General features: G+C 37.7%; 1 protein-coding gene across 1 annotated transcript; it reads right to left on the reverse strand.

The window, feature by feature from the left end:
* Positions 1-6,907: 6,907 nt before the first annotated feature.
* Positions 6,908-7,855, reverse strand: LOC101537523 (olfactory receptor 4C46-like). The gene has a single exon (XM_004621913.2). The coding sequence runs from the start codon at positions 7,853-7,855 to the stop codon at positions 6,908-6,910; it is 948 nt and encodes a 315-aa protein (XP_004621970.2).
* Positions 7,856-11,378: the final 3,523 nt, after the last annotated feature.

The raw sequence follows: 11,378 nt of genomic DNA on the forward strand, positions 1-11,378 counted from the left end.
CTTGTTTGTTAGATATTTGATTTGTAAATAGTTATTCCTGTTCAGTAGATTGACTTGTCATTTTTTATATTTTTCTTTGCTGTTTATATTTAAGTAGAATATAAAGCTATTTACAATTAAGCAGGAAAGTCAATTTAATATTTTAAGTTTATTTAAAAGTTGGTATGTATATATGGTATAAATTGCAGGTCTAATTGAAAAAAATTTCAATTTTTTTTGCATATGACTATCTAATTTTTCCAGCACTTATTATAGATAGCTCTTTCCTAAGTATATAGTCTTGGTATCTTGTCTCAATTCTGTTCAGTGAGCTTGGTGGCTGTTTATGCTGGTACCATAATATATCTGATCACTATAGCTATGAAATAAACTTTAAGTCTGATGTCATCCACTTTGCTCTTTTCCAGGATTGATTTGACTATTTGGGATAGTTGGTAGATTCCCATAAATTTAAATATTGTTTGTTCTCTTTTTCTGAAAAAATGCCACTGAAAATTTGAGAGGGATTTTATTGAGCCAATAAATGACTTCAAGTAGATTTTGAATAATCTAAATTCTTCCGATCTATAAATATGAAGATATTTTCTGCCATTTATTTCCTTTAAACTTTTAAAATTTATGTTTGTAGTATTAAACATAAATTATCGCCCAATCTGCCTGCTGTCTGTCATCTACAAGTTGTTCACTCGTGTCATCCTGAATAGAATAGGCAGAACACAAGACGAAGGAAATTATGAGAGCAAGCCAGGTTCCGAAAAGGATTTAGCACAATCGACCACATCCACACAGTTACCAAACTCATTGAAGTTTCTCGAGAGTTCAAGATGCCGCTCTGTCTAACATTCATTGACTTAAAGAAGGCCTTCGATTCTGTTGAGACTGAAGCGGTCATCAAAGCCCTAGCCAAACAGGGCGTTCAAACTCAGTACATCAAGATCCTCCTCCAATGGGTAAATGATCACTGTATGAGTGAAATGCAAACATAAAAGTTCTTAAGTTTGTAACTATACATCACAGTGATTCTCTAATAAAAAATTAAACGAAACAAAACAAAACAAAACAAAAATGATCCTCCTTGAGTTGTATTACAGATTCACCACCAGGTACTCACCATTCTACAAGGAAGTGATCACTGAGGTAAAGAGAGGGGTTCGACAGGGTGATACCATTTCACCGAAACTCTTCAGTGCCACCCTCGAGAATGTCATGCGATGACTGGAATAGGAAGGAATGGGAGTGAAGATAGATGTTTGGCAACTACACCACCTCCACTTCGCTGATGACATCGTTCTCATAACGCCAAACATTAGCCAAGTGGCACAATTGCTGGCCGACTTTGACCCCGAGTGTGGAAAGGTCGGATTGCAGCTGAACCTCAACAAGACGATGCTCATGAAAACAAACTAGTCCCTGAAGCTCCATTTGCTCTCAATGGAACATCTCTGAATGCAGCAGCTATGTGTACCTGGGTCGAGAAATCAACATGAGAAAGGACTTGGCTCCAGAACTGCGCAGAAGGAAGAGAGCGGCATGGAATGCCTTCAAAAGCGTCAAAGAAGTGGTTAAGAGGACAAAGAACCTCGACTCCAGGCACATCTTTTCGATTCCACCATCCTTCCTGCACTAACGTATGCCTCAGAGACCTGGGCCCTCCGCAAACAGGATGAGAATGCTATTAGGGTATCCCAAAGAGGAATTGAAAGAGCTATGCTAGGAGTATCGCGTCTCACTCAAGTGAGAGAAAGAATCCAGAGTTCTGACCTCTGTCGATGGTCAAGAATCAGGGTACGCTGTCTCGTTTGCCAAGACACCAAAAATCAGGTGGGCCGGACATGTAATGCGATTCAGAGACGACTGCTGACTACAGCTGTTACCGACTGGATTCCACGGTATGTCAAAAGACCGTGTGGCCACCAACCAACAAGGTGGTCAAACTTCTTCATCAAAACCCTGAATAAGCGATTTGAGGCTCTTCTGTTCCTGGAGCAAGCAGATATCATTGGGCTGCACTAGCACGCGATGGGGACAAATAGAGACGTTACTGGTGCCCGCTCGAGCAAATCAAATATCAATGGGATGACAAGTGATACAATTGAAGTGAAGTATTAAAGTTTATTATTGTACATAGATGCATTTAGTTTTTGGATTTTGATTTCATAGTTTGCATTATGACTAACATTTTAGTTCTAACAGGATTTTAGTGGAGTTTTTAGAGGTTTTTATATATGTGATGACATATATCATAAAAAGAATTTTATTACTTCATTCTAAATTTGGATGGATATTTTTTCCTTTTTCTTTTCAGATAGTTTTTGCTAGGCACATGCAGTAATGCTTGGAATAGGAGTGGTGAGAGTGAACTTCCTTTTCCACAGCCAGAGTTTTCCCAGCAGCCTCTGATGATCACTGGGCCCTCAGCAGAGCTCCAGCTGTGGTAAGCAAGTTCTGGAGGCAGGGTCTTTCACAGGGGAGAGCAGTCTGGGAACTTCGGAGTCCCTGCTTATCGTTCCTATGACTTCTCCCCACAGAGGCACTGCTTCTCCACCCTCTGGTTGTTTCTCAGAAATGGTGGTAATTTTATGATATTTTTTGGTTTGTATCTGAAGGGAGGCGGTTTGTATCTTTATTCTACCACCCGTGTCTACTGAGATGCCCATTCTCCCTGGGTAATGTTTAATACTTTTATAACTTTAATTGCCATCTGTATGCTCAGGGTTCCTCTGTTCCTATGACCTACATCTTAGTTTTGTGGATCATTAATAATTACAATTAATTTTTGTACATTGATACTCGAGTGTTATTGCACACATAAACAGACATAAAAAGACATACCTCGGGGCTGGAGCGATAGCACAGCGGGTAGGGTGTTTGCCTTGCATATGGCCAAACTGGGTTCGAATCCCAGCATCCCATATGGTCCCCTGAGCACCACCAGGAGTGATTCCTGAGTGCAGAGCCAGGAGTAACCCCTGTGCATTGCTGGGTGGACCCAAAAAGAAAAAAAAGAGATCCCTCTTCTCTTTGTTCCACTAATCAGTCAATCTAAGCTAGACGCTGGGTATCATGCATGACTTTGTTCTTTGAATCTGCATCCTACAACGCGTTACTTTGTTTGTAACTTTTCAATATTTATTCAACCATTGCCAATCTCTTAGTGTTAGTCTGGTTCCCTGGAGGCAGGCATTGAGGCGAGTATTTATATGAAAGTGATTAGTACGGAGAAGGAAGAAGAAAGGATGTAGTCCCAGTTGAAGTCTGGCTTTAGTCTGGATTCATTAGAACTCTGGAATATACATTGAATTGCAAAGTGGTTCTGAGGCAAGAGGCCAGCCTTTCTACCCCAATTCTAGTAACCTAGTGCCAAGCGTTGGAGGTTGGAACTGTGATGAGTTGGTACCCAAGACCCACAGCAGCATGGAGTCTGGCTTCACTGAGCCTGTGAGGAGAATTAGAACTTGGATACAGAAGTCTCTGCTGCACTGTGTCCTCACTGCTGGTATCAGAGTTCACGCTCCCATCATTTCATCACCAAATCAGCATAACAGATTCCTCATTTGCTCTCCTGCTGCTTGTCTTGTCCCTTTCAATCTGTTGCTTATACTGTAACTTTCTTGGCATATGATCTTAAAGTATGCCTGATATGTTTTCTATATTTTTAAATTTGTATATGACACATACTTCTCAGAGAGCCCAGCAAGCTACTAAGAGTATCCTGCACTCACGGGCAAAGCCTGCCAAGCTACCTATGGCGTACTTGATATGCCAAAAACAGTAACGATAGGTCTCATTCCCCGAACCCTGAAAGAGCCTCCAATCGTTGGGAAAGACGAGTAAGGAAAGGCTGCTAAAATCTCAGGGCTGGGAAGAATAGAGACATTACTGGTGCCCGCTCGAATAAATCGACGAACAACGGGATGACAGTGACAGTGACAGTGATTTATAAATTTATATGTGTTTGACTTGTGTTCTATGATGTGGTCTATTCTGGAGACATTCTGTGTACACTAGGGAAGCACTTGGCTTGTTGAGAATGATGGCCCTGCATATGTCAATTGATCTCAGTTCTTCTAAATCCTCAAGGTTCTGGTATCCTTTCTGGTATCCTCAAAGTTTCTTATATTCATGAATCATTGTAAATACCCAAATAATACATCAACACGTATTCATGCATTTAGAAGGGAAATATTTTCTCGTGAATGGGAAAATTGTGCAGATGGCTTCTGAAAGAGTTTTACAGTGAAACATTTTTCTGTCTGGACCTTCATTATCCAGTTTGTTTTAATCTGTGTTCACTGTGAATATATACATATATATATCTATAAACACACATATATATATATATTTAAAGTCACCCCTCATGGCACTCAGGGCTTGCTCCTGGCTCTGTTCTCAGAGATCACTCCCGGTGGGCTTGGGGACCATGTGGGGTGCTGGGGATTGAACTCAGATTAGGTGCATAAAAAGAGAGCACCCCACCCGCTTTACTATATATTCAGCCCCACACTGTAAAGAACTTGTGTTGATCATATACACCCAGTTTGTTATTGAGTTCTAGGTTATTCTCTCTGTCCCAACTGACATCGGTATTGAACAAAATCAGGCAGGTGATAAATAACACTGCATCAGTACATCCAGCTCCAATAAGGACAAAAAGGAGGACAGAGAGGAGGAGAGGAATAGTCACTTTCCTAAAGGGTACAAGCAGATGACAAGTAGACATGAAAAAATGTTCATTATCTGTTTTTCCCAGGATAATGTAAATCAAAATGATCATGAGATATCACCTCATACCAGTGAGAATGACATGTATTAAAAACTGGAAACTACCAGTGTGGAGATACATGGTGTGCAAAGATTTTATTCCATTCATTTTGGATGGGATGCCTTCTGGCTGGCTCTGTCTGTATGGAAAACATTACTAGAGACTTAAATAAGTAATAGTAACTTCCCTATAACCCAGAAATCCTGCTTCTTCATAGCTATTACAAACACAAAACAGTAAATTGAAGTAATGGACACATATCAGTGTTCATTGCAATAAGTTCTACATATTCAGAATATGGATACAACCCAAATGCCCAATGATCAGATGGTTGGGTAAAACATATGGAATAGATACGTGATGGCATACTACACAACTATATAAGGAAAGATGAAATCTTGCAGTGTGCTGCAAAGTGAATGTACCTGGAGGGTATCATGTTAAGTGAATTAAGTTAAAGGGAAGAGAAGAAATACCATTTGATCTCACTAATCTGTGGATGAGGGAGAAACAAACAAGGGACCAGACCAAACAAGGGTGGACAAGTTCTCTTTTTTTGATTTCAAAACGAAAAGACTCAAAGTAATACAGAGAGATTCAAGAGGCAGAAAGAAGAGGTGGAATAGAAGTGATGGAATAGAAGTGAAATAGAGGGAACCCACCTTGGTGCACAGTGGTGGGGATGAAGGTGCAGGAACATTGTTCACCCAAACCACAAAAATTAATGTTATTCTAATCTTTTATCTAGACTACAATAAAAATAATGAAAAAATAGTTGCTTGAAGTGTCATAAGAACAGTGGTAGAGGGTCTTAGGTACTTTGGTGGTACTGAAAGTGCGGTGACTCTGTACATCAAAACAACTATCGTTAACTCTATTTTAACCATGCTCCCTTAACTACAATAGAAATAAAATATTTCCAAATATAAATTGGGTGAAATATTTATATACATTGTGATGATTAGATAAAAATTTCAACATAATCTTTATTGAATTACAATGTATAATAGAGTCTAAAAGTATCATTTTCTGGTCAAAATAATCATATAAAATTAACTGCTATCAACTGTAAAGCATATTTTAGCAGTGCAACTAATCATTATGAATAATATGGAGTTAACAAATATGTTAAAAAATTTATTTTAAAAAATGTCAAGCCAGGATTGTCCTCAAAGTGCTCAGATAAAGATAGAAAAGAATTTTCTAATTTCCAGTATTAATTTTGGTTCCATTTTATTGAAATTTTATTTTAGCTTATATTTAATTTATTCATTTAAATGTCTAATATGTACTAGACTTGTGATAATCTTTCAAAACTATTGCTAATTCGTAGCCAGTTTTTAATAGACTAGGAGTATTATATTTAATGTACAAAAATTCTTGACATTAATTTTTTTGTTATAGTAATTACTCTTTCTGATAAGTTATCAACCTATGATACTGACATGGGCAACACTAAAGAAAGCATTCTGAAGCCTATAAGAAATTTTGGAAAATGTTATATAATATTATTAAACAGTTAACCATGGTTTAATGTTTCTTGCTTTTCATAGGAAATAGTTATATACCCTAAAAACTAAAATAGCACATTATTATAAAATAGTATGCATTAATGTATTTGTTCATAAAAAATACTGGCATTTCAGTAATAGATACTAATGAGTATGTACAATGTTCCGACTATAGACACTAGTACCATAAATGGAAATTATATTACATTATCTTGTGATTCCATAATCATAACTTATTAGTGAATGATAGCAGTAAATTATGCATTGGGGAATTTATTAGATTCTTAAAACTGATTCCCTGATATGCCTACTTAGATATCTTCTGATTTGTCAAGTTATTCAGTTATAAAATAGACATGATAGAAGTGCTCACCTCTTTGGATTGTAACAATTATTGCTGCTCAACCATAATATAATTCATTATTTTTTTAAGCCTCTTTTAGAAGTCAGGCTTATGGGTCTATTAAATAGATGAAGTAGGGAAACAAGCCCTGTTTTACATAGTTTTAAATATGCAAAGTTGCAAAACAAGTGGTGTTGGTTTATTCTTTTTTTTTCACAATAGTTCTGCTGCCCTCAACATATTAACAGTAGGGATATATTTGTTTATTTCACACTTATGTCCTTGCTTCAGTTAATGGCCTCTAGACTCATCTAGGGTCACCTGAAGTCGATTTCTACTACACAATTTCCTAATGGCGTTTTTCATCTGGGAATTTCTCAAGGTATAGATTAAGGGATTTAGCATGGGCGTTATCATGGTATAGAACATAGCAACGGCTTTATCTATGGGCAAAGTAACAGCAGGTCTCATATACACAAAAACACAAGGCACAAAGAACAAGACGACTACCACGATGTGGGAGACACAAGTAGAGAGAGCCTTGCGCCTTGCCTCCAGACTGTGGTTCCTTAGGGAGTACAGGATGGAGACATAGGAAGCCATGAGGATAAGAAAATTTAACAGGCAGATGAACCCACTGTTGGCGGCCACAAAGAGCCCTAGAGCGTGGGTATCAGTGCAGGCAAGATTGAGTAAAGGGGTCAAATCACACATGAAGTGATCAATGACATTTGGACCGCAGAAGGGTAATGGGATGATGAAGAGGAGCTGTATGGTGGCATGAAGTAAACCACCCGTCCAGACCACTCCCATCAGCAGGTTGCAGACCCTCCAGTTCATGATGGTTGTATAGTGCAAAGGCTTGCAGATGGCCACATAGCGGTCATAGGCCATCACAGTAAGCAGGATGATCTCAGACCCTCCAAAGAAATGTTCCCAAAAGATCTGGGCTATGCACCCACTGAATAGGATGGTCTTCTTTTCACTGAGGGACGTTACGATCAGTTTGGGAGTACTGACCGAGGAATAGCAGGCATCAATAAAAGACAGATAGGCCAGGAAATAGTACATGGGTGATCCCAGTAATGGGCTGGTACTGATGGTGACCACAATGAGTAGATTTCCTACCACAGTAGAGATGTAGATGATGAAAAACACAACAAATACAATTTTCTGCATTTTTGGATCCTCTGTAAGTCCGAGAAGAATAAACTCTGTCACATTGTTGATATTCTCCATGTGTTCCTTGTAATGGTTAATTACCTGGAAGGAAATTTTTTCACTAGTGAAAAAGTTCACTAAGTTTTAAATGTCTTTGCAGCACTGTTCAAAATAGCCAGAATCTGGAAACAACTGAAGTACCTGAGAATAGATGAATGGTTAAAGAAACTTTGGTACATTTACACAATGGATATTATGCAGCTGTTAGAAAAGATGAAGACATGAAAATTGCTTATAAGTTGATGGTCATGGAGAGTATCATGCTAAGTGAAATGAGTCAGAAAGAGAGGGATAGATATAGAATGACTGCACTCTTTTGTGGTATATAAACTATCATAATATGAGACTAACATCCAAAGACAGGAGAGACAAGGGCCGGAAAAATTGCCCCATGGTTGGAAGCCTGCCTTATGGGCTGGGGGAAAAGGCAGCTGGATAGGGAAGCGATCACTGAGTCAATGATGGTTGGAGAGATCACTCGGGATGGGAGATGTGTACTGAAGTTAGATAAAGGACCAAACATGATGGTGTCTCAGTATCTGTATTGAAAACAATAATACCCACAAGTAGAGAGAGAAAATAATAGGGAAATTGTCTGCAATAGCAGCGGGGGCGGGGGTGGGATGGTGGTGGTGGGGATACTGTGGACATTGGTGGTGGAGAATGTGCACTGGTGGAGGGATGGTTGCTCAATCATTGTATGACTGAAATGCAACATGAAAGCTTTGTAAGTGTAGCTCTCAGTGATTCAATAAAAAAGTTTTAAATGTCTATTAAATATTAAATACCTGGATTCTATGTGTTAGCAATTCCTCTGAGAGTTTTGTTACTAAATGGTAGAAAATGTTATGAATTGTTGAAAATTATAAATTACTTCCTAGCTGAATAGTATGTGTATGTTCACATAAAGTTTGAACACTCAACATAAAAGCTTTATGAGAACACTCATGAGGAACTTTGGTAAATAATGGCATTAGGCTTTAACTAGAATATTCAATTGCTAAATAGAAATAGTTGCATAAGGAGCAACAGCAAAGAATAAAAAGAGACTTGTAAAACTTGTTTAAAAACAATGGATATACAGTTAAGCAGGGCTGGATCGATAGCACAGCAGGTAGGGCATTTGCCTTTCACGCGGCCGACCCGTGTTCGAGTCTTCCACCCCTCTCGGAGAGCCCGGCAAGCTACCGAGAGTATCTCGCCTGCACGGCAGAGTCTGGCAAGCTCCCCGTGGTGTATTCAATATGCCAAAAACAGTAACAACAAGACTCACAATGGAGACGTTACTGATGCCTACTCGAGTAAATCGATGAACTATCAGATGACAGTGATACAGTTAAGCAATAGTTTTGTAATCTCTAGAAAACATAAATTCTTTGGAGGTTACTGAGAACGTGAATGGAGGAATGAAGAGAAATGTGATAAACAGTGATCCTTGGATTTTCCTCTAGTTAAAATCATTGCATGTCTTGGAAGAAATGTGTCAGCAAGTAAAAGGTAGACGCAAGAGGTCCAGTAGCAGGCTACCAATATCAAGTCAGGAGCCTTGGACATATTGGATGTAGAGAGGCAAGGTATCTATCTATCTATCTATCTATCTATCTATCTATCTATCTATCTATCTATCTATCTATCTATCTATCTATACCAATACCACTGAAGACACACAAAATACAGACACAAACTCTAATTATTAAGCTTAAGTCAGACTTGGAGTCGGAAGATGAAAGGAGAGAAATTGGGGACATTTGTGGTGGTAAATGTACAATGGTGAAGGGAAGAGTATTAGAACATTGTATGACTGAAACCCAATCATGGACAACTTTGTAACTGTTTATCAAATGGTGATTTAATTTTAAAAAATGTGTCTATTAAAGAGGCAGGGTGGGGGTTGAAGTGAAACTGGGGACATTGGTGGATGTTGATGCTGGTGATGGGATTAAAGTTGGAACATTGAATGCCAGAGACTATTTTTGAGAACATTGTTAATCATGCTACCTAAATAGCAATAAAAGGAAGGGTAATCAGACAAAGAATGTAAAGAACATAAGACACAAAATCTTTTTAAAGGTGGTGCTAGTGAACACATGTTTCTTTATGCTAATGACTTAATAATAACTCTAACATATGCTTTAAAATGATTTATTTCTAAGTCTAAGTGCTTTGCATATTTGGCACCTTTTCAAATTGGTATGATCTCTTTGATTAGTATATCATCTACTTTTTAGATTAGAAAAACATTAGATCAATGTTAATAATTATCATGGTATTACTCCAGCAGATAAAAAGGGACAAAGTCAAGATTAGATTATTCTCATTTTTACCTCCAAATACCTAGCTAATACTGATAGTTATAATAAGTAATATTAAATTAGTAATATACTTTATATATGACCAATAATCATGGTACTATTTTGGAGGCCACTGGAGAAATCTTGTCAGAAGACAAACTTGTATGCAATAAATCTATACATATACATAAACAGTAGAATCTTAAAACTGCTAAATAGATAGTAAAACTGTATTTATTGAATAGCTTTTAATTATCACCTCCCATAGAACATTCCCCCCACCTGCAAAACCAAGTTAAAAAACAACTGGTTTCCCAGATTGAAAATGTTGAAAATGATTGTTCAAAAATGTTTAAATATATTGATCTGAGGATTCGAAGTGAATCAGTGATAGATTTTGCCACTTTGGTAGTGGTAGAGGTATATAAACCTGCACACCAAAGCATAAATGCTAACACTGTTGCAACCATATTATCTCAACTACAATAAAAACAGCAAACACAATTGTTCTGTGAATTAGTTGAGGGAACACATATATAAATATATTCATCACAGTCTCTGGACACAAAGATGATTTTCATTTGTTTTTATGGCTATATATATTAGTGTGATATGAAAAAGGAAAAGTTTGATTTTAATAACTTTTAATAATAATATTAACAGAAAAATATCTAATTACTTAAAAAGCTCATGAAGGATCATCACTCATTTTATTCTCAAAGAGGGAGCAGATTCATAATTCTGAAGTTTATCTTAGGTAGGGTTCTCCATGCATGTGCTTGGATGAAATAGCAGATTATTTATGTCAATTAGTAAAAGTCTATTTTCTTCTGTGTATGTGAAGTAAGGGCTGGAGCGATAGCACAGCGAATAGGGCATTTGCCTTGCACATGGCCGACCGGGTTCTATTCCTCTGTCCCTCTTGGAGAGCCTGGCAAGCTACGGAGAGTATTCCGCCCGCAAAGCAGAGCCTGGCAAGCTACCCGTGGCATATTTGATATGCCAAATACAGTAACAAGTCTCACAATGGAGACGTTACTGGTGCCCGCTCGAGCAAATCGATGAACAACGGGATAACAATATTATGTGAAGTAAAACTTTATTTTTATCCTCTTCTAAACAAGATATTTTATGGAAAATATGGTGTTACTGACAAGAGATGAGATAATTCTCCAATTATCTGAATCACTATAAAACTTAAAAATTTTAACTGTCATGTTTGGATAGTGATACTTATGTACTTAACTTTT

This window comes from Sorex araneus, chromosome 6 (assembly GCF_027595985.1).
Source record: "Sorex araneus isolate mSorAra2 chromosome 6, mSorAra2.pri, whole genome shotgun sequence".
NCBI lineage: Eukaryota > Metazoa > Chordata > Mammalia > Eulipotyphla > Soricidae > Sorex > Sorex araneus.